The following is a 25,401-nucleotide window of genomic DNA, read 5'->3' as shown; positions in this document are numbered from 1 at the left end:
AATTATAGTTAACAGATAACTGTAACATTTTCTTTAATTTATTTGATCTAAATTGATTTATATATATATATATATTATATATTATATTTTTTATTATACTACGGTGCCGTTGAATGCTTGAATCTGATTGGCTGACGAACGTTCTGAGGTGTGCAATTATTTTCAGGGAAACGCACGGCGAACGTAGTTCCAGGCAGCTTTCTTGACCGCATTACAGTTCCATATCACTTCGCATCGTTGTCAGCGCTGCCCTGACGATTTTATCAGTTAGCCTTGTGTAGCAACTTAAAGGCTACACATGACATTTCTCACTAGCGAGGTAATAACAGCGCTGCATCTTAAAGCAGACTTACAGTTTAGAGACGGTGCTTCAGAACACTGTTGAGGGACACACAGAGGTAGCCTAATTCATACAAGCTCTCTCTCTCTCTCTCTCTCTCTCTCTCTGTTTCTCTTTCTCTGTGTCTCTGTCTCTCTCGCTCTCTTTCTAATAACTTCATTATTAACTGCATTAGTCTGCTATCAACGGCTCAAGCCTCCATTGCCAGCTTTAAAATGACGTTTTGGAACTAGCAAAAGAGTCGTTGGATGAGATGCGGAAGAAATAATCCTACTCACAATAGCGATTTAAGTAGAAAAACCGGACGAATCCCTTGAAATATATAATCTGATCGATGTCTTGAGGTGTGGCAACCGTAGTATAAGCGGAATAATTGACTCCGGACCGTTGAATTATTAGAAAAATAATGCACACCTGATTATTTTTCTAATAATTCAACGGCCCGTCGTCAATTATTCCTTACTTATTATTATACTTTATCATTTTTTATTTTTTTTTAAAAAGACTCTAAGCTGGTCTTTCCAGCAGGGACTTTTAGTAAATGCTATAACTTTCTGGTTTGGTACGTAAAACAAAAAAGCCGTAGGTAATTTACACATTTAATTAAAGTTAATTAAATCTAATTGTTTATCTTCGCTCTTGCAATAATGTACACAGCCCGGGTCCACAGCCGCATCACTCATGAATGTTGTTTGGCGACAGCAGTGTCAGGTCCAGAGGCCGTGACGGCTGAAGTGAGAGCCGAAGTGGCCCACAGTAATTCTAGACACTCCCGTGAGCACATGGAGAAACACACATCTCTAAGTGCGCCAGACGTGGGCAAATACATCATGACACTATGATATAGCTAGCTGGCTGTCTTCGAGGGTCAAGCAGAGAGGGGGGATTTATTCCTTTTTCTCTATATTCTGGCAACAGTGCTGGACAGATGGCAGGAAACAATATCAGCACAGGCAGAGGGATTGCAAGAGCAGCGTTAAAGGCTATTAAGGGCATGCGTTTGTCCTCAAAAACCTTTTTTTCAATACAAATGGCATTGCCACGGCCAATACACAGTCTGAAAGGAATTTTTTTATAGTCCCACAGAGTAAAAAATACAAATATTATGCAAATGTACTCAATAATATAGTCAGAAAAATAAAATCTTGTGCATTAGTTAGACGGTCAGAAAAAAAAGGTTGTGTATAATTTGAGCTGAAGAACAATTATTTGTTTGAAATAATGTTACATTTACAAACAGTTTCAGACATTTCTGTCTTTCTTCATTCAAATAGAAGACAGCACTTTTGGAAATAGTACATAATTGTGTCCATTGAACACCAAGGTCGCACAATCAAAAAACTTCAGAACTATTCCTTACACACAGCAGCTTCTGTGAGGGCCTGCAGATCAATAACACTGAAGGAGAACCAGAAGCGAAATGAGAACGGTCAAACGCCTGGCCTATTTTTACAGCTGTGAGAGAGTGTTGATGGGAGCCAGAGAAACAATGCTGACATGCGAAGGGTAAAGATAGTCCCCAGGAAGTGACACGCTGGAGGTCAATACAGTATTGAAGAATGAAACTGCCTCTCCTACTTTCACATTCTTTAAATTTGTCCTCTTTTTCTCTCTCTCTCTCTCTGTCTCTCTCTCTCTCTCTCTGCGCATGCGTGAGCGTTTGTTGAGCGAGTGTGAGGAGCGTGTGGTGAGTGTGAGCGGTGTTTGCCCGCTGTGTGGCAAGAATAATTGCTTTCTCTTCTTTCTTTCTTTCTTTTTGGGTTTTGATATCTGTGGTGTGTCAAGTGGGGAAATAAGGTTTTCTTTAGGGGGGTTTTGGGCGTTGCCAACCAGTGTATCACTGGAAAGCATGGCAGCCCAAAACATAAGCACTAGTTTGGAGTCTCTCACACGGCGCCACGGAGTAAAAGTGGTGTCCGCGGTGAATGTGGAGGAGTGTATTCTGGCCGTTGGTGATATCGCTGGCCATGAATGTATTTTAGCGGCATCTAGAATGAATAACGCTATTGTTTTGTTTTTGAATTCAGTTGAGAAAGCAAACGAAGTTGTGGAGAAAGGAGTGGTAATTGGTGGTTTGTTTACCCCAGTGCTTCCCCTTTCTACTCCTGCGAAGAAAGTCACGTTGTCTAATGTTCCACCGTTCATTACAGACGAAATGTTAAACAAAGAATTGTCACGTTTTGGAAAGATAGTTAGTCCTATGAAAAAAATCGCTCTCAGAAGTCAGTCAGACTTGATTAAACATGTAGTATCTTTCAGGAGATTTATTTATATGATCCTGAAAGATAATAGAACTGAGCTTAACCTAAATCTGAAATTGAGAGTTGATGACTTTGATTATACTGTCTTTGTAAGTACTGATGTGATGAAGTGCTTTGGCTGTAACAAAACGGGGCATCTCGTGCGTGCTTGTCCAGATAAAAATGGTACAAACGCACAAGATGCCTCAAGTGAAAATGGTGGGCAAGTCAGGGAGGAAGGAACAACAGATAATGTTCCTGACCCAATTCAAGATGAACCCAAGCCATCCACCAGTAGCTTAACTTATGCAGTGCCTCTCTTACAGACAGAAGAGGTGAATCAGGTCACAGTAAATAATAATGGAGAGAATGATTTAGCTGTCCCTGTTGTCGTCGGGAATGAGTCTAAGGCTGATGAGAATTCGGATATTCCACATGTCAGTGTAGTGTTGAACAAAATGTCCCCTTCAGAGAGTGTTACTTTAGGTGATATTTTAATGACGGATATGGATCAAGCTGTCTTTAAAACACCTTTAAAGAGAAAAAAGAAAGACAAGGTTTCTGAATCGAAACAAGCTAGAAAATCAGAAAATGAAAAGGAGTCTGATGTTGATGATGTTGGCAGCGAGAGTGATTTCTCTGATTCTGGTGCTTCGAGTTGTTCCCAGAATGAATGGACATGTCAAGATTATGACACTGAGGAAATCAGGAAGTTTTTAAAACTGACAAAAAATCTGAGGGGGGTACAGGTTGCTGACTATTTCCCAGATATTAAACGCTTTGTGGAAAATACTAGGATGTTTATGAGTGAGGGATGCTTCACAAATAAAGAGGTATATAGACTGAAAAAAATTGTGACAAAGTTACAAAACCAGTTAAAAAGTTAATGGCAGTAAATTGGCTCAAAAGTTTGGCCCTTATTGGCTGCTTTTTTCTTTATGGTCTAGGTTTACTTTCTTATTTTCAAATGGGTGACATTCGCATTGCGTCTTTAAATGTGAATGGAGCTAGAGATCGTATAAAACGCACAGTGATATATGAAACTATGAGTCATAAAAAAATTGATGTCTTACTTGTACAAGAAACACATAGTGATGTAACCAATGCTGTTGAATGGGAAAAAGAATTTAAAGGTCTCTCCTTTTTAAGTCATAAATCTTCACTTAGTGGAGGGGTTGCTATTTTATTTGCTAATAGTTTTACTCCTGGTTCCACTGAGATGGAGGAGGTTGTGAAAGGTAGATTGCTAAAGATTCGAGCTCAGTTTGAGAATCACACTTTTGTTTTTATTTGTGCATATGCCCCAACTTTACCATCAGAAAGAATGGTGTTTTTACATATTCTTGCTGAAACTTTAGAAAAATGTAATGATGAAGAGTATTTATTTTTAGGTGGAGATTTTAACTGTGTGGAGAGTAACATAGACAGGAATCATGTAGAACCACACATGCCTTCTCGTAAACGACTTATTCAGATGATTGAAACAAACGATTTATGTGATGTATGGAGGAGTTTAAATGGGAATTTGAAACAGTATACATGGGCACATGCCCGTGATAACATGTTGTCATTAGCGAGATTAGACAGATTCTATTGTTTTAAGCACCATCTCAGTATTTTTAAGAACTGCTTCATAACCCCAGTTGGGTTTTCTGATCATAGTCTAGTTATATGTACAGTAACTCTAAACTCTGTCAAGCTGAAAAGTGCTTACTGGCATTTTAATACAAATTTATTAAGTGATGCACATTTTATAAACACGTTTACATTTTTTTGGGAAAATTTTAGGAATGAAAAAGCAAGTTTTCAGTCGTTGCAAACATGGTGGGGGTTTGGTAAAACTCAAATCCAGCAATTATGTCAACAGTACACTCACAATGTCACAAAAGATATAATTAAATCTATTAGAGTTTTAGAAGATGAAATTCTGAAATTTCAAGAATTGGCACAGTTAAGTGGAAATCAAACACATATTGAAGGCCTCTTTTTAAAGAAATCTGTGTTGTCTGACATACAAAGAGTAAAAGCACAGGGGGCATTAGTTCGATCACGGTTTAAAGATATAGATCAGATGGATGTGCCGTCAAAATTCTTCTTTAGTCTAGAAAAAAAGAATGGTCAAAAACGTGTTATACATTCTTTATTTTCTGAGACTGGCTCTCTGATATCAGACTCTACTGAAATTCGGAAAAGAGCAAATGCTTTTTATGAAAAGCTTTATAGTTGTGAGCACGGGGAGAATCGGGTTGTTGAGGAGTGTTTCTTTGAGGAACTGCCAAAGGTCTCTGAGGAGTCTAATGCAGCACTCGAGAGGGCTATGAGCCTAGGTGAACTGCATGAAGCTCTCCAAAGTATGGAGAATGGGAAGGCTCCTGGGATGGACGGAATCCCAGTTGAGTTCTATAAAGCCTTTTGGCCTGTGATAGGGGAGGATCTGCTGGCAGTTCTCAGTGACAGTCTAGTCGGAGGACTTCTGCCGCTGAGCTGTAGAAGGGCGGTCCTTACCCTTCTGCCAAAAAAAGGTGACGTGAGAGACATAAAAAACTGGCGACCTGTATCCTTGTTGTGCTGTGACTATAAATTGCTCTCAAAAGTGTTAGCTACTAGACTAGGAAGGGTTTTGGAGGAGGTAATCCATTCTGGTCAGTCTTACTGTGTACCTGGACGATCAATTTTTGATAATATCCATTTAATAAGAGACTTATTTGATGTTTCTAAAATTATGGGTATAGATATGGGTTTGATTTCCTTAGATCAGGAGAAAGCGTTTGATCGTGTAGAACATACTTATCTGTGGAAAACCTTACACGCATTTGGTTTTAGTTCTGATTTTATTAGATATATCAAAGTTTTATATAATGACATTGAGAGTGTATTGAGAGTTAACGGTGGCTTATGTGCTCCTTTTAAAGTGTGTCGTGGGTTAGACAGGGTTGTTCTCTGTCTGGGATACTTTACACATTGGCAATTGAACCACTTTTAAATAAATTGAGAGGAGTGTTAGAAGGGGTATCCTTACAAGCCGGTAAAAGCACTTTATGTTTATCAGCATATGCTGATGATGTTGTCATAATAGTTAATAAGCAGAATGATGTGGATACATTATTAAAAACATTAAGGGATTTTGAAATCATCTCTTCAGCTAGAATTAACTGGGCTAAAAGTGAAGCAGTGTTAGTGGGAAAGTGGGAAAGAGGGGCACCGACACTCCCAAATGGGTTAATTTGGAAAAAGGATGGTTTAAAATATTTGGGAGTGTTTATAGGAAATGAAATGATTGTTCAAAAAAATTGGGAGGGAATAATTGAAAGAATTAAAGGTCGTTTAATGAAATGGAAATGGATTGTAAAGAGTTTATCATATAGAGGACGTACCCTTATTATTAATAATTTGGTGGCCTCTTCTTTATGGCATCGACTGGCTTGTATTGACCCACCTGCATATTTACTTGGGAAGATCCAATCCATTTTAATAGATTTCTTTTGGGAAAAAATGCATTGGATACCCCATAATGTATTGTATTTACCTAAGGAAGAAGGAGGTCAAGGACTTGTTCATCTTCAAAGTAGGACTGCAGCTTTTCGCCTACAGTTTATACAGAGATTCCTTACTGGCCCAGAGAACTTAAGCTGGAGGCCAGTGGCCAGTATCATTTTAAAGACTGCTGAAGGACTATGCTTGGATAAGTCTTTGTTCTTGTTGGATCCCAAAAAAGTCAACATGTCCAGGATGCCGGAGTTTTATAGGAATCTTTTTAAAGTATGGGACCTCTTTCAGGTGAAAAGAACTAGTTCCATGTCATCTTTATTCTGGCTGTTGAAAGAACCCCTGATCTATGGATCACGTTTGGACATTTTGGGTGCATGTGGGACAATGACTGCTGCTTTCATTAATTCCAAGATTATAACAATTGGATGTTTAGTTAACGTGGCTGGGCCAAGTTTTGGCAATGCTGAGAATGTGGCTGTTCTTCTAGGAGTGAAATCAATTCGAATTGTTACACAAGTATTACAGAAATTACAATCTGCTTTTATAATAGAAGAATTAAAAATGCTTCAAGGTTATACTGAAGGGGTATTTATCCCTAATGAAAAGGACCAGTTTCCAAATCTGCTTCTTTCACCAGATTTAGGTGATTGTACAGGATTTTTTTTGGAATCTGAAAAGGTGATAGATATGGATTTGTATGAAAGTAATGGGAAAAGATTGTATAAAGCTTGTGTAAAAGTTTTTAACAAAAAGGGACTACATGAAAGAATTGATACACCATGGCGTACTGTTTTTAAGATGAGTAATAATGTTAGACCAGAGTGGAGATCACTGTACAAGCCACCGTTAATTAAAAGAGTTGGAGATCTACAATGGCGAATTCTGCACGGCATTATTGCTGTCAATGCTTTTATTTCTGTTTTGAATCCAGATGTTAGCAATGAATGTCCTTTTTGTTTTCAGAGAGAGACCGTTTTTCATACTTTTTTGTATTGTCTAAGACTTAAATCTTTATTTGATTGTTTGCAAAAATTTTTTAATTGTTTCAATGAGGAGTTTTCTGTGCAGACTTTTATTTTGGGTTTTAAATATGTTCAAAAAAGAAAGAATGTGTGTCAATTGCTTAATTTCATTTTGGGAAAAGCCAAAATGGCCATTTACATTAGTAGAAGAGATAAAATTGAGCAAAGAATTGATCATAATGTTGAAAGGGTGTTTGCAGCTATGATCAAATCAAGGCTTTTAATTGATTTTCATTTTTATAAAGCTATGGACTCCTTAAATATTTTTGAAAGAATATGGTGTCATAAAGGAGCTTTGTGTTCTGTTACTGAAAATGAACTTCGTTTTGCACTCTTTTTATAAAATGGTTTAAAATTTGTGGAAATTGATGTTATGTGATTTTAATCTTTTTGTTAAATAAAGATGCTTGAAAATTCAAATTCTCTTTTTCTCTCTCTCTCTCTCTCTCTCTCTTTCTCTCTCTCTCTCTCTCTCATTAAGTTAAAGGCACAGTTCAACCCTGTATGCGGAAGACAAAACTAATTTTTGGAAGAAGAAGAATTTTGAAAAATGCGACCCATCATGCAGGTTTGGAACGACATGAGGGTGAGTAAATGATGAAGTGTAACTACAGTTAACTGAACTAACACTATTAAAAATAATTTTCATTCACTGAAATACAGCTGAAGTAAAATAAAAATACGGCAAGACTTAAAAACATAATAAATAAATACATTTAGGTTGAAAGAACTTACAGTACTAAAACTAAAACTGAAATAAAAATAGCTAAATAGAAATATATTTTTAAAAAAAATTGACAAAAGCAAAAAATTACTAGGAATTCAACTGAAATTAAAAATAAAATTATATAATAATATATAAATAAAAAGTAAAATAATAATAAGGTAATACAACAAAATATATATAAAAGAAAAAAAGTGTTTCATACATTTGAATTAAATAGTCATGGTTTTGCAGTAAAGCTGTAATTAACGTGATTCAGACATGCTTCCTGCCTCCAGCACTGCAGGCTTTTTTTCACTGCAGTTCCTGGGTAAACGAGACTAAAACTTTTAAAGCATTGCTATTTCAACTCCATCTAGCATAATGAATAATACATTGACTCTCACATATGTGGCCACTTTATCTTTTCTCAATCTCATGCTTACACAAAGACCCAATACATGGGATTCATATAGAGTCATTTGGTGACAAGCAGGCTTTTTGTGGTGGACATAGGATATCTATGCCTGAGTTATGCTGGATGTGCACAAGTTACCATTACAGCAGGGGTCTCACACTCTAAGACACAGAGCTACTGTAGATGTGCTGAGTAGAGCCATTAATCTGGAGGAGGCGGTGTCCAATATATGGCCAGAGGTCAGAGGAAATACACTGCTGAATGAGACCTCATGCATGAACTCCTGTATATACAGGTCACAAGGTCGTCAATGGCAATTATGGATCCTGCTCAGTGGAACAGATAAAAAACATGTGGAACTTGTGCTTCCTGTGTGGAATGACACAAACAGAACAGTATGTACAGTACATATTACTGCAACAAAGTAATTTGTAACTAGTATGTGTACTAGACAGATATTAAAATTGCCCGACACTGATAAACAAATAATTATTTTAATTTAAATTTCAAATAGTTATGTATTTTTATTATACATATCAAAAAAGCAATAAATGACCATTATTGCAATTGCAATTTATGCAAATTATTATACTATTAATTGTAATTATAATTAAGTAATTTTTTTAGTGTTTTATAATTATTATTATTGTTATTATTTTCAAATAAGACTTCATATCATGCACATTCCAAGTTTTAAGCACCAGCAGAGCAACTGCCTTCAAGATATTTTAATATCTTAATCTGTTTAAAAAATGCAGCTCAGCACTGCACAATGTGTTAAAATCACTGCTGGAAATTCAGCTGAGGATTCAGGATGAGAGAAAGTAAAAAAAAAAACTTTCCAATCTCATTGCCATTCACTCTGAGTGAGAGACATTAAAATTGCATATCTTGCCCTGAGCCACGTCTGATAAACTATCACAGTTTCTTTGCTTTTATAAATCTGACATGCTCTTAAATTATGCCCTTTCTGTTTTCACTCCTTATCAATGATGTAATTTCCAATCTCAATTAGGAAGAAAAGGATCGTATTTGATCTCCCACGCTCCCCTCCACCCCATCCCAAAACCTCTTTCATCTGTTCAGCTGATGGTTTGCTCTTGAGATCAGCACCTCTTCCACCGGTCCACAGATCTGGACCGCCAGATACACTGGAGCAAAAGATAAGAGCTTTCTTCAAACCATCCCTCACGTTTCGATTCATAATCTGTTGACACGGCCGGCTCTTGCCCTGTGATAAAGCTTTCCGCCTCTATGAGCGAGATTAAATAATGTACTGAGATCTGGACTTGGCTGATTTCAGAGACAATAACTCCATTTCACTGGGTCAAACATATGACTAAGCGACCTGCTGTGATTCCATGCATATGAAAAAAAAAAAAAATGAAACAGGTGAGCTGTCCGTCACTTAGAGATGCAGACCAGCCACCTAATACTTATAGGCAGATTACTGGCCAAATTAAAACTTGTCATTTTACAGGCCAAAAGCAAAAAAGGCAGATACTGATGGGTTTGTAAATAAGATAAGACATGGTTGTAAGCTATTTGTAAGCTACTATTTCTTTTTATAAATGCTAGTACTTCTTGGAAAGTGACTGGAAAATTTTTTTATTAAATTAAACAAAATTATTATAATTTTTTTAATTTTGTAATCTAATACACATTGGCCACAATTAACGGCACCCTTTTATTCAATACTTTTTGAAACCTCCATTTGCCAGTTTAACAGTTATACATTTTCTCCTATAATTAGTGTTGCTTTCGTCAACGAAAATTATGACTAAATATCATCGTCAACGAACCTTTATCACGTGACGAAAACGAAACCAGACAAAACGTAAATGCTGGTCATGTGACGATGACTATAATTAAATATATAATACAATATTGTTGACGAATAAAAACGAGACTAAATGTGGTTTACAAAACAGAAAAATTTAAATTTAAAAAATTGAAAAACAGAAAAAATAACATTTTGGTTTCGTCTATACTACTAGCGCAGTGGTGGGCCGTCAGGGGAAGCAGGGCCTTCTCTGCTGGCCCTGTTAAAGATGTTTTTATTGATTATTTAGGTATTATTTTCATTTGTGTAATGTCCACTAAATTGCCTATGATTAGTTTAGTTGAGGTTGACCTGGAATATCCTACATAAAAAAGTCAGAGGCCAGCACTACAGATAGTGCTACCCTCTTGTTGACATTAGTGACAGAATCATCAGCCAATCAAATCTTGACTTTCAATGACAGCCCGCCCTCTGGGTCCAACTATGTACCCAGTGCTACCCTCAGCGCTGGACCGCCCCTTTAATCAGAGATTTCCAAGGTACGAACATGAAAGTAAATGAAAAGAAAATGACAGCTGCAGTCATCGGCGCCTACACTAGATCTGGTTGCTCATCTACTAAAATTGCCTTTTTCAAGGCACTCTTTTGCAGACAAAAGAGAATAACTGAGAAAGGAAGACCTACACCCAAAGTGAATTCGCTAACAAAGGCCAGCAAAGGATTTATGCGTCATTTCAAAGATTGCAACTGAGTAGCAGCACCGAGCATAACAGCTAGCACCGAGCACAAGTTATTTTGTTGGCTGTGTTTACTTTTAAATCCGAGTAAAGGGACATGGAATGACAGATCCATGGACTTTATTTACAAGTGACAGGTGAGTGCTTTATTATTTGATGAGTATTGTATCATGCACATTGTTATGGAGGTGTATGTGGTGCGTTGACAATACTGTGGTGTGGTGTGTGGATGTCCAGAGTTTGTACAGTTTTGCTGCTTTGGGTGCGTCGTCATTTTAGAGTGACATGAATTTGCATAGTGACCCGTGTATTGGGGGATTACTTTTACTGACCATGTAGGGAAATTTACTCTGCATTTAACCCACCCTAATCTATTCTACTATTAAAATAGTTGATCAGCCGTCATTGTTTGTTGAGAGCCTGTGTGCGGCATAATATGTGCATTATATACATATAGCTGTGTTAGCTATAACAGAGATGTGTAAGATGTGTACATGTAGTTTACAGTTGCTTACTGAAGGCCCTGACTAAAACCCCATGGTATGCCACTGCTACTAGGTACTATATTGACTGGGTTAAATAGAATTGCATTACTAAAAAGAGACTAAATTGCAATTTTCATTGACTAAAACTAGACTAAAATAGTCATGGATAATTCTGACTAAAATAAGACTAAAATGCTCAGACATTTAGTTGACTGAAACTTGACTAGAGTAAAAAGAGTATGAACGTGACTAAAACTAATAAAAACTAAAATGACAGTTTCACACAAAGACTAGACTAAAACTAAAATTAAAACAGGCTGCCAAAAACAACACTACCTATAATGTCTGATGAGGTTAGAGAACACCTGACAAGAGATCAGAGACCATTCATTCATCCAGAATCTTTCCAAATCCTCCAGATTCACAGCTCCATGATGGTGTTTTTACTTTATTAGGGAACAGTAAATGCCTGTTTGGTCCAAGGTCATTATTTGCTGTCTTCGTCAGATAAAACAGTCTCCATTATTATATCCAAACAACACTAGGATTGTTTTATCTCAAGTGTGATTCTCCCAAAATTACCCTTATGTAAACCCTGCTTTAAACATGGGAAGTTGCCTTTCTGCATCTCGTCCTGTTTATGATCTAAGAGAACAGCATTTGTGGATATTGCAAATCAAAGTGTGAGTTAAACTACAAGCTGGTATTGACTTTAAGTGTCACTTTGCTTTTCAGACCACAGTTTTGTTTCTGAATTATACAAAATGAACACAATGAAATTACACAACTACAAAGAAATGTAGTGATTTTTATTGCAGGAACATTTAGTCATTTACACTTTATTGGGTGGATGTGTTAGTTGGATGCAGACTAAGAAATTAAATTTATCACCCACCAGACACAGCTGGTAAATGCCCAATTATAAATATATATATAAATATTAGGGGTGATATATAATATATAATTTGGACCAAAAAGGCATGTACTGTTCCCTAATTGCACGAGACAAGTCAGAACCAAAAAAAAAAAAAAAACAGTACTTATCTTAAAGACAAGGACAAATTATGTTTCAGTGCAATTTAATGTGTATATTGGTGCATTAAAAAGCTTAATTCATGTGAAATGAAAAAAAAAGAAAAGAAAATTGTCAATTATGTCAACAATAATTAATCATTTAATTAATAAAAATCTTTATAGTTCTGTCCAAATGAAAAAGAGTGGCTAATAAAATGTAATACAATGAGGTGGAAATCCAAGCTCACCGGCGTACTCAGGGTCCACATGAGGAGGGTAGAAGCGGAAGTTGATGAAGAAGGGGATGGGCGCTCCAAACTTGAACCACTCCACCACGTAGGGCTGGCCGTTGAGTGGGTGGGCCACGTCACATCCCAGAATCACGGTCTCCCCTGCGCGGGCCGTCACAAACTGGGGCTCCTCTCTGACTCCGTGGGCACCTGTGAGAACATATGGACTTTGATGAGCAATCACATGCACGTAGGACTGTACCAACCACATACTGGAACTATTCTGGGGAGCAATGATTCATCGAACAGCTGAAAATAGATTTTGGTTAGTGGATCAAGTAAGTCTGCAGACTATGTGCTCCACTAAAGCATTGATTGAAGTTCAGTTCTGCATAAATTAACTATACCCGAATATCCCTAAACTATTTTACTAATCAATATACACACACTCATTCATTCTCTATTAACTACAATATTAATGTCAATGGACTCTAAAAGAAAATATAGATTTTTTTTGTCCCCTATTGACATTGACCATATATTTCTTACAGATGGTCAGTTGTTGCTTTCGTTGAAGTATAAAATGCTCTTTGGGTCATGCTGGATAACATAATTCATCTTAAAATAAAAATTAAAATGTACAATGAATTAAAATGTATTTAACAGTTCATGAAAGGTGGGTTTTGAGATTGGGTTTGTCATCTCGCTAGAGTGCAGCTGTGTTGACAACAAACACAGAGTGAGCTGCAATGTCCGATTCAAATGACTCTTATGAACGGGTTCTTTTTAATGAGCCAGTCAAAAAGATTCCCAAAGCAGTCTCAAAACTTAGCAAGCGAGTGAATCATTTAGAGCCATGAGTTCACAACTAACTCCATCCCTAAACTAGTCATTACAGTTTTATCAGATTAAAAAAAAAATCTGAAAATATGCTGTTCATATGAAGCAAGTACTTAAAGATAAATATTCACTCACACACACACACACACACGTTGGTTTTTGTGGTTTATGGGGACTCTCCATAGGCGTAATGGTTTTTATACTGAACAAACTGTGTGTGCTATTGCCCTACACCAACCCTACACCTAAACTTAGCCCTCACAGGAGACTTTGTGCATTTTTAGATTTTCAAAAAAACACCATTTAGTATGTTTAAGCCTTTTGAATTACGGGGACATAGGCAGTGTCCTCATAAACCACCTTCATATTGTAATGCCTCTGTCATACCCATGTCATTATACAAATATGTGTCCTCATAAACCACATAAACATGCACACACACACACACACACACACACACTCAGTTTGGTTAAAATTAAAAATATTACAAAAAATCTAATATATATATTTTTTTAATTATTCTAAACAATCATCTCTGTAGAGAAAATGTGTAATTAAAAACTAAATTTAAGCTTTAATATTTCAAATTTAAGCTTGATCAAATTAAGCTCTTAAACATATCATTTTCCTTTATCAAATAAAAGCAAACAGAAGCAATTTCACCAATGGCCTCACATTTTTTAACCCCACTGTATATTCCACACACCTGAAACGCTGAATAATTTGTTTACAACAGCCGCACTGAGTCTGATCTAAAGGAGTGAGTTCTATCAAATCACAATTTCCTAAAAAGCTATATAAGCAATGACACAGTATCAAATGCTATCAGAAACTGTTATCAACCTTTCAATCTTTGCTACAGTAACCGTGACATCTGAGCTTATCTTGCACGCAGCAAATAAACAGGTAATCAAAAATTATTCATCAAATATAATATTTGCATTAGATGGGATACAAATCCAAGTCTTGCTTTCCTCATGAGCAAAACTGACCTTGGCTTAAGGTCACTGGCCAATGAAAAACTGGCATAATCAGTGCATGATAGCTACCTTAAGAGGTGCCTAACATGACAGATAAAACAGTCTGGCTTAATCCAAGCCAAAGTGGACTAAAATTAATTTATTCAGTATGTAATTTCCTTTGTGAGGCACATCACATACAAAAAGCTGGGGAATCAAATGACTGACTCACAACTGTGATTAAATATTCTCAGCTGCTGCTTTTCCTCTCTCTCTCTCTCTCTCTCTCTCTCTCTCTCTCTCTCTCTCTCTCTCTCTCTCTATCCCCGTAATGATGTGATGATGAGAGCCGGTGAGCCGTCGGCGCGTCCCCGTGCATATACCCAAGACTCCCACTGCACCCACAACCTACTGCAGCAGCACCTGCTGATTGGCTGCTGGTGACATCACCGGTGAGCAAAACAAGCCCTGGAAGGTATGACTTCACTGTTTGCATGGCTGAGAGCAACAAGCGGTTAACAAGCAGCTCTCTCTCCTCTCCCCTCCAGATTTACTCCCGTTTACAATGAAAGACACAAGGGATCAAGCCAGTCAAACCACTTGAGCCCTGAGAGAATAAAAGGATGTGAATTTACAACAGAGAGGACTCAAGCATTCTGTGTACTAAAAATCCAAACATCATTTGTTTGGTTTTGATTTGTTCTTCAAAAGCATTTAATTTGGTAGAAGAGAGAAGCATGTGCCCCTTTAAAACTTAAATAAATACATAAATAGAACTTGTAAGTTGCCCAATTATTTACATTTGCATTTACATATCAGTGTGTGGTTATTATTATAATTAGTAATAGCAGTAGTAGTAGAAATACTGATGGGAATCTCGTGCATCCAAATGAACTAACCTTCAAATGTAATTTCATTAATAGAGGGGTTGTTATATTTTTGTTATATTTTCAACAGCCAAACTCCCTAAACCTATGGAATCTTGATCATATTCCAAATTTGGATATCATTGTAATTCAACCAAAAATAAATATAATATAATATAATATAATATAATATAATATAATATAATATAATATAATATACCCTTGGTAGAAGATGACAAACTGGTTTTCAGACTTTTTCAAAGGTATAACAATCTTAACTTCAAATTTGCACAAATATACTGATGGAAAGCATCAATATATTAGGCATACATTAACAATCTAGCAGCATATCATCATCTTCACAGATCTTGCTCGACATTATAAATGTAGCGGAAGGCTGGAGGCACTGTACTTCCTTTGAAAATCCCACTTAGGAAAGTAGGTCAAAGTAACCCGTAAGTGCTCCGAGATTGTGAAGGATTTGATTCAGGACAGTGTGCTTCTTCTGAAAACTCTGAATCAACACCCAAGAGTCATAATATTGCCATCTATTTCCGCCAGTAACAAAAATTAATATGGCAAGACAAATGAGAAAACTTAATTAAAGAAATAATCTATATACAAGAAATGCTCCAGTAAGTGTCTTTTTCATCATTGTGCAAGGCCTATAAATACACAAATTAAAGGCTATTGGCTATTAAAAAAAAAGACAAGCCTTTAAATATGTCCAGTGCTAATTTTCTGTTTCAATAAGCAGAAACTGGGACAGTAAAATACAATCACACCTGCTCAATTAACATAATCTGTTTTAAAACATAATTGTTTTAAAAGTTTGTTATGTTCAAGAAAATGAATTAAGCATCTGTGTTAGCATCCATCAAGCATCTGACTATTTCAGAGGGACTCTTGTCAGACTGTTGCATGACTTTAATGAGCGGTGAGAAAATTTTCTGATTTGCAGTGTAAAAAATGCACACAGAAAATAAGCAGGATGGATCCTGACTGTGCAATTACAGCTGGAAGAGTTTATCACCAGACAGAACAACCAGACCACAAGTTAAAATGGTTTGTGTATGACTTGGGAAGAAAAGAAAAGGTGTCAAGACTGCAAATGGACAAACACAAAGAAAAAGAATAAAAAGCTCAGCGCTGCAGTGCAAATTAAATGACATTACCTCCCCTTGGTGAACAATAGACTATAGCTTCCCCATTCATCTGCATCAGACGATTCTGACAGGGCTGATAAAAACCAAAATACCATGGTGGCTTTGAAAACTTATGATGCTCTAATGGAAGGGAAGGACTTGACCCAGATCGGCTGGATCACACCACCCCTGCCATGGATCACTCACAGAGTTCACACAAAACTCTCAGAGATTCATGCTCTGTTTAAGAGTCCCAACTAGCCCTCGTCTTCTCTAGCAGAGCTGCTCTCTGATTTCAGGTGACTATCATATGATTACAGCTTGAGCAGAACAAACATACACTTGAGCTAAATAGCTAATGATTCTTTAGCTCATGATACAGATTCATTCAAATGTGGATAATTAGATTATTTCATGCTACTCTGTGTGCAGGCCAAAGATAACAGAAATTCCCTCTCCTTTATGACCATTTACTGTAACTATATTCACTGATAAGACTAAATACACATACAATGGATGCTATGGGAAGACCCACACAAAATCTGCACTTATTTTGCCATGTATTTTATGCTTATCTGAAGGAAATTTTTGGACGGAGTTAAATGAATAGTTTACCCAATATGAATCGTTATGAGTCTTTTTAAAGTACTCAATCAGTAATCGGTTTGATGCAGTTCTCAAGTTCAAATCACCGATTCAACTCTAATGGAAGAATTATTATTAAAATTGACTTAAATTTTGGTCTGTTTCTAACAAAAAGCTATCAAATGACTTACAATTTATACAGAATAGACCATACAGACTATACATTAGAATGAACTACTAATATCACAGTTCAAAAGATTGGGGTCAGCAAAAATGTTTTGAAATAAATTAATACTTTAATTCAGCAGGGAGACATTAAATTGATAATTTTTTTTTTTTTACAAAATATTTCTATTTTAAAGAAATGCTGTTCTTTTAAACATTCTATTCATCAAAACATCCTGAAAAAAACTGACAAGTTGTAAAAACTATTTTCAACATTGAAAGTAATAAGAAATGTTTCTTGAGTACCAAATCAGCAAATCAAAATGATTTCTGAAGGATCATGTGACACTGAAGACTAATTGCAATGAATGCTGAACTGATTCATTCACAAGAATGAATTTTAGGATATATTAGAATACAAGAAAATATTTTAAACTGTAATAATATTTCATAATATTACAGTTTTGACTGTATTGTTTTTTTATCAAATAAATGCAGCCTTGGTGTGCATTAAGTGATTTCTTTCAAAAACATGGAAAAAATCTTAAGGACCCCAAAAAGGACCAATATACACAACTATCTCTGGGGAGTGAAGACAGTATATCTCCGAAAATCACAACCAAGATACTACCTCAATAAAAGATGACCACTCCACCACAATTTCCATTCCAGTTCACCCTTTATCACTTTATCAATGTTCCTATGAACAGGTACTGAGCTGTAATGACCAGCCTCGTAAAAACCCACCTCTGAGCGGTTAGTTTTGCGAAGGATGGACCTACTTATGCCTGCTTCTATAAATAACTATAAATTACTCCTAAGTAATGACCACAGAGTAAGATGTTAGAGTTGATGGACCTCTAATTGCAAATGAGGAACTGTGGGCAGTGCATAACTTTGAGGTTTCAACCGGCTGTCTCACGTGAGCAGAATCTTTAATGAATGCGCTGATTGCTGCACAGTAACCTGCCACAACATATTTCAAGGTGAATATCATATCTGACAGCTCCCTAAATGATTTGACATGATTGATTGATATTTAATGTGACCATTTACTATGTTAATGTCACTGATTTATATCACATACACTTTTGAGGCAAATTACATCATAGCATTTTTTAATAATAATATTGGTCACACTTTATTTTAAGGTCAAATTCTCACTATTAACAAACCATTAACTGCGACTTTTGCCTCAATACACTCCTAATTTGCTGCTTATTAATAAATAAACAATAGGCATGCTAATAAACAGCTAGTTGTAATAGTGAGAATTGGTCCCTATAACTGTTACCATAATATTAGTATAATACTAATATTATTATTAATTATAATAATATATACAGTAAACACTTTTATATAAAGATTAAAATATTTGTAATGTTGTTGATTACATTTTATACAGTGCCCTCCATAAGTATTGGAACAGTAAAGACAAAATTGCTCTGTTGGCTGTGGAGTCAAGACATTTGCAAATATGATTAAAAGATGAATATGAGACAAAACTACAGAATGTCACATTTTATTATTGGGTGATTCAACACATACATGTTTTACCAAATAAAAAGAACAGCACTTTTAGAGTTCATCCCACTCATTGATGTGAGCATAAGTATTGGGACAGTTGAACATAAGGCACATATAAAAGATTAAAAACTATTATTTAGTTGCAGATCCCTTGTGCACAATCACAGCACATCACAGTGACCCATAGACATCAGCAGACTCTTGGTCTCATCCTTTGAAAAATGCTTTTCCCAGCCTTTAATGCAGCCAATTCCAATTGTTGCTTGTTTTGGGGAGTTTCTGCCTTTCCTCTCCTCTTCAGCTGGTGAAATTAATGTTCAATCGAATTTAAATCTGGAGATTGACTTGGGCAATCTAAGACTTTCTATTTCTTTGCCCTTATAAATTCCTTGACTGAACTGGCAGGGTGTTTTGGGTCATTGTCCTGATGCAATATGAAGCACTTCCCAATGAATCTGGTGGCATTTTCTTGAATATTGGTAGGCAAGATTGTTTTGTACCCTTCCAAATTCATTCTGCTACTGTCATCATACATTAAGTCATCAGTACAGTTGAGAGGGCCTGTTCCAGAGGCAGCCATGCATACCCATGCCATGACAACACCTCCACCATGCCTTACAGATGCTTGGGATCATTCCATTTCCCTTTTTTTCTCCACATTTTTGCTTTCCCATCACTTAGATGAAGGTTCATCTTTGTCTCATCGGTCCATAAACACAGTTCCAAAACTCTTCTGGCTCACCTTTGTGCTTTTTTGCAAACTCTAATATTGCCTTTCTATTTTTGGTGCTGGTCAGAGGTTTGCATCTTGCTGTGTAGCATCTGTAATTCTGTGTCAAAGTCTCCGGAGGACAGTAAATTGTCAGAGCATCACCCCAGCTTTCTGGAAGTGGTTGGTGATTTTACAGACATGTCTTTTAGGATTCATTTTCACAGTTTTTATGATTTATCTGTCATCAACTACTGTTGTTTTCTCAGCCGATCAGGTAGTTGTTGGTTGGTGGTGTCGCTGATGGTTTCCAAACTCTTGATTTCTCCATGCCCTTTGTTTTTGCTAGAGCTCTAACTGACTTCCTCTTTTCTTTTAGCATCCAAATTGCTTGCTTTTCTCTCAAAGTCAGCTCCCTCATCTTCATCCTGGTTTGTGTGTGTCATCATCGAATGTAAGATTCAGAATACAGAAGTAATGGATATAACTGATACGACACATTCCCTGCATTTAATATCTGAAGAATTAAGGCAACAGGACACAGCTGATCACTTAGAAAGACCTGTGAGCCAACTGTTCCAATACTTATGCTCACATCAGATAGGGGGATGAAACTCTAAGAAGTGAACTTCTTAGCTGGTAAAACATCTATGTGTTGAATCACCCAATAATAAAATCTTATCTTTTAATCATATTTGTAAATGTCTTGACTCCAAAGCCAACAGAGCATTTTTGTCTTTACTGTTCCAATACTTTTGGAGGGCAATGTATGTAGATCTCATATATATTCAGTCATATTTTATAACTAATGGATGAATATTACATTACATAATTAATATTCATGAGTAATACTGATAAGGTTTAGAATGTGACCCTCCCACTTATCAGATGATTTTAATGTCCCTGGTTACCTCAACTTGATTTGAAAAAAAAAAGTATGAGATGGAATTTGTGCAGACATGAAAACTTAAAATGTTTTTCATGTTTGTTCATGGTTGTCTGGTTTATGAAGTATGCTTATGAGTTCACAAACTAGAAAGAAATGCAATGTTTATACATGCAAAAATTGCGCTGTGTCAAAGTTGATAAAGGCAGATTGTGTTCATTTTGGGTTAAAGGCTGCCAGGAGACACATCCCTGGTTTAGTTACTTATTAAGAACATATAACTTCAAATATCTTTCTAAAGTGAGAAATGGCAGTTGTGTTATTATGCAAAAGTTAGACCAATCTGGCCTCCAGATTTAAAAGGGTACTGCAGATGTGGGTCCCAAACCATGCTTCTTACCCCCTGCTGAATGCTAGTATTAGGGGCAGATGGCTAAGGGGGGATCAGCATACTCTTGGTCTACTGCGAGGACAGTAATGGCATGCCAGCCACATTTAGAGCTTTACCCCTGCACGTATGGCATTAACCTAATAGGTCAGCTGGAGTTTAAGACTTAAACCAGAATATAAGCCCCAAATGAACTTTTCTTCTTAGTTCTGGCTTGAAGTTTTCAGGCTTATTTCTACAGGTCTAATGCAACTTCAGTCCTAAGTGCTCATGAGTGCTACACAATCATCAGACTACAATTAGCCTATCGATTAATATAATAAATTCCTTAAAAAGCCTCATTGTTTTGTACTTTTAAAAAGACACTGCATCAAAATACTTAGCTACTGTTGCAACAGCTTGTAGTGTAGAAAACTACTTACTTAAAAATCGCAGATCGTGTAGATAAGATAAATTATGAGTATTTTATATGTTTGGAAGCTACAGTTTTAAAGTACTTTAGAGATACAACTCTGTCACAAAGCTTTGATATTGTATGAGATTTCAACATTTCAAATAATCCAAGTGGCAGTTAACACCTAAAAAGTAATATTTACATTTCATTGTAATCCCATTATAATCTTTTCATTCTATTCTTCTAAAGTGCCAAATCTTTCCGGAATGGTTTGACAAGATGCAGGACTCGGATCTTATCAGTCTGTATAAAATGTAATTTACATATGGGACTTTATCGACTTTAGCACCACAGGCCAATTGGCACAAGAGTATCAGAAAAATACAGAGTACTTAATCTAGACTAATGGTTTAATCCATTTTCTTTCATTAGGTTCATGCACTTTTCAGACTGAACGACACAGCATTTTTCATGGTAGACCAGCACATATCGCTTATTAATTCCCTAATACATGTTTTTTTTGTTCTGTTTAACATAAGCCAATTCAAAATGTCCTAAAACCATGTTTTCAAGGCATTAGAATTTGGATGACAGTGCAAAGTGAGAAGCAAATCAAAGCAAATTACTAGAAATTACTTCGGCAAATTTCATCTGCATTTGACCTGCTTTGAGAACTCCAGACTATGTCTCAGCTTGCAGAAATGCTAAATGGATGCTTTTCCTTCCCATTAAAAACAACAATGCTAAAGACCTAACACTTAAAATGCAATGAGAGGAAATCACTTAATTGGCTGTTTCCTTTAGCCCCCAAGCACAGTGCTCTCAAAGAAATGGAAATAGAGAATATAATTAATATAGTGTTCGTACAATGTTCTCTGCAGGGGCACAATCACTGAGGTCTTTTTCAGACAGGCTGGTGGCTTTGTCAACAGTGGAGAAGAAACACAGGAGACAACAAAGACAGCTGAACCAGGTTTATATATGTGACCCTGGACCACAAAACCAGTCATAAGGGGAAATTGTTTTTAAAATGAGTTTGACACATCATGTGAAAGCTGAATAAATAAGATTTTCATTGATGTATGGTTTGTTAGGATGGGACAATATTTGGCCGAGATACAACTATTTGAAAATCCGGGGTGCAAAAAAATCTAAATATTGTGAAAATCACCTTTAAAGTTATTCAAATTAAGTCCTTGGCAATGTATATTACTAATCAAAATGTAAGTAGGAAATTGACAAAATATCTTCATGGAACATGACATGTACTAGCACATCCCTAAATAAGACCTTAATTTCACGGAAGCACTAAATATGCACAAAACTGATTTGTGTTTATTGTGAAGGGTGTCTTGAGGGTGACACGCTGGCTGTGAGGTCGAGAAACCTGAACTTTAGAAAGCTCAGCATGTGCTGTAGAGGGCCAAAAAGTCTCATCAGCTTAAAAATGTATAGTAAACAGCAAAACCGCTGCCTATACAAAACTAAAATAATCCTCAGATATTTTGTGGTCACATGGTGCAGCAGCACCATATGGTCAAATTATGAAATACGGTTTAACACTTAATAGTCTTTTTGACATTTGTGAATGAGAAGCACTATACACTGAAAAATAACATGCAAATCTTGTATTAAGTCAAAAAATATTCTCTTGATTTTTTGATGTGTCATCTGTTAGACGTGTCTCATTTCTCGTTTCGCTGCAAATTCTCTTTTCAATATCCCGCAGCTGTTGTGAGCTTGAGTTGTCAGGGCTACAGAGTTTAATCTATCCTCCAGATAGGGGCCACGTGATTAAGACCCAGCTCTACAAACTCCTCCGAGGATAGTCTGATTTCCTCCCCAACTCTCCCAGGCAGCGTTCACTCCTCTTTTAGGCATGTGTGTAAATGACTGTGTAGTAATGATGTTAGAGGCTGACTCAATAACAGGCTAGTCAGAAACAGAAACAAAATATTGGTTTCCACTAATGAGGTCTTAAAGATTCTGTGACAATTGCCTTTTTTGATTCCTGGCAAGTAACCAAAAGCCAACAGACTGACACATGCTGGTTTAAATCCAGGAAAAATTATGGATTAATCATATTTCAGGAAACTACAAAGTTTAAAAGGCAGCATTGTTGCCTTTGGTGACCGGATTACTTTCTTGCATCTATTTTTTTATTCTGAATTATAACTAAATTCCATTTTAACCATCTATAGCTGTCATTACTTTGCACATAATGTGTTTCTCATTCATAGCTGAAAACAAAAACTCAAATTAATTCTGTACTGGTTTGCTATGCTAGATGATTCATAGCAGTTCAATAATTATATGTGACTGTCAATAAAGGGAAGTGGAAAGTGATTATAGTTCTCATGCTGATAGATTTTGAGTCACTTTACAATACACCTCGGGAGATTTGGTGTGATCCATGAGAAGTAGTTATCTCTTCTATAGACTACATAGAAAACCCTTGTGAAAAAAGGAGTGTGTTTAATTGTGCACTTTTGGTGCACTACAAATCTCAAAAGCACATTTTTTAAAATCAGTACTTTCAGATAATACGATATCAATTTAATAAAAGCCACTTAAGTGTAATTAAGAGTATATTTTCACCAGTTTCACAGTTAAGTTCACTTTTAAAAAGTGCATTTTGTAATAATGTCAAATTAAAACTTTTACTTTAAAGGTGCCATAGAATGCATTGATACAATATTTTAAATTGTTCTCTGATATCTACATAGAAGGTATGTGGCTTAGGTATGTGCAAAAATTATCCAGAAACACTTTTATATGTCCATTTACAACCCTAGGATTTCTCCCCAGAATAAAACGGTCTGTTATTGGCTTATGTGGAAGGGTCATGTTAAGCTCTGCTTTGATTGGCTGTTCCACAGTGCGGCTCATTTCAGTAGCTCACAGGAAGGAAACACACGGAAAATATATATTTCAATACTTTCTTGCAGTTATATCGTTGGGTAATTATACTGTAAATAAAATGCAGGCATCAGGGAGCCGCTATTAATATGCTGGTCATTGAAACTGTTTTCTAATGCACAATCACATTTTACTTTCACTTTCAAGATTTGCGATCACATGTACTCTGTTTATACTATGGAGCGGCAGTACTTACCACACATTTTACAAGATCAGATGCTTGTCAGTGGTGCTCAGGATCTGTAAATCATTCACCATCATCCTCAGTCATCTCTCCTTACTCTGTTTATGTGGTAAGTGAAATCTTATGTACTGCAGTGTAACAGGCTACCGCTAGCAACGAGCAAGCTCTAGTACATAGGCAGAAACTTTGCAAGCCTCGCAAATTGCACTCTGAATGGGAAACTCATTTTACAACTGATTTTAACAGAGTTTGATATTAGCATGTCGCTAAGATAATAGCACAATACTCTAATACTTTTCAATATTCAATCAAATATGTTTATTTATAATTAGAATTTCCATGAAGAATAATATATTTGCCAAAATGAGGTGTCCTAGATGACAGCATGATTAAGATGTCTATGCAAATTTCCAGAGAGAATAATTGTCTCAAAGTGTTATGGCTCTTTGTAAGGAAATTCTGAGGTAAAATGTCCAATAAATAAAATTTGATGGCCATAATATCATAATTGTATTTCACGTGACATTTGAGTGGATTTAATAAAGAAGCAGAGAGTATCCAAATCACAAGATGGATTTCTCAATCATGAGCACTGAGTAAAAAAAGAGGGAAAACTGTCCTTCTGGGATTGGGCGATTAAACCCTATTGTCTCCTAAAACCTGCACATGCTAACACCATCTCACTGGTTTTGAAAAATTCCCAAAATGCAGGATTTCAGTTTTAAGCTAATCCAAATTCATATTTTACCACAATAATTGTTGTAATTGTTTTATTGCCATGCTGAAATGAGGATTTTAACCGGAAAATGTGGATTACAACAGTACAGAGTCTCATTTAAAAAAGAACAAGACTGGTTCATTTTTACAGCAATTCCCGGGAATGCCTTTCAAAATATCAGGTCATTAATCCTATCGAATATAAAAATAACTGAGACTAAAACAGAATCTGTATCTAAATATATTCCCAAACACATGCACATTTGGGTTAGCAATGGCAGAAGACACCTACGATTCTCTGCGCTGGCTAGCATTATATAAGCAGCAATTGGATTCTCTGGCAATATATCTCTCTATATCTGACAGCTATTCCCTGTTTACCTCCCCTTCACCTTTTCATGGTGTGCACCTATGCTTTTCACATGCTGTAGTTCATTCCACTGCACTCTGGAGAACAGGAGGGCCCAGAAAACACGCTAACAGTAGCAAGCTAGCTCAGCAAACTGTTTTCATTTGTAACTGCAACTATCTAAACAGTCAATATCAAGCTGTTTCCTGCCAAAATGGTTTGTTAGTGCAATGAAAGTAGTACAAGTATCGGACAGACGCATGTGTCTTAAATTTCCATGTTGCTAGTTTAGTGCTGGTCTATCTGG

At 36.3% G+C, this 25,401-nt stretch overlaps 1 protein-coding gene across 1 annotated transcript in view; it reads right to left on the bottom strand.

Moving 5' to 3' along the window:
* LOC306856108 (protein turtle homolog B-like) overlaps positions 1–25,401 on the bottom strand; it is a gene marked incomplete at both ends in the record, with an annotated part of 144,644 nt that overhangs the window by 106,755 nt on the left and 12,488 nt on the right. Inside the window, one exon of the mRNA XM_079395133.1 lies at positions 12,480–12,671. Within this exon, the coding sequence (XP_079251259.1) occupies positions 12,480–12,671 (192 nt within the window). The remainder of the gene's footprint in view (positions 1–12,479; positions 12,672–25,401) is intronic.

Source organism: Barbus barbus (genome assembly GCF_936440315.1).
Source record: "Barbus barbus genome assembly, chromosome: 36".
In the NCBI taxonomy this organism is placed as follows: domain Eukaryota; kingdom Metazoa; phylum Chordata; class Actinopteri; order Cypriniformes; family Cyprinidae; genus Barbus; species Barbus barbus.
The sequence above is the reverse complement of the archived record's forward strand: the minus strand, read 5'-3'. Positions and strand labels throughout refer to the sequence as shown.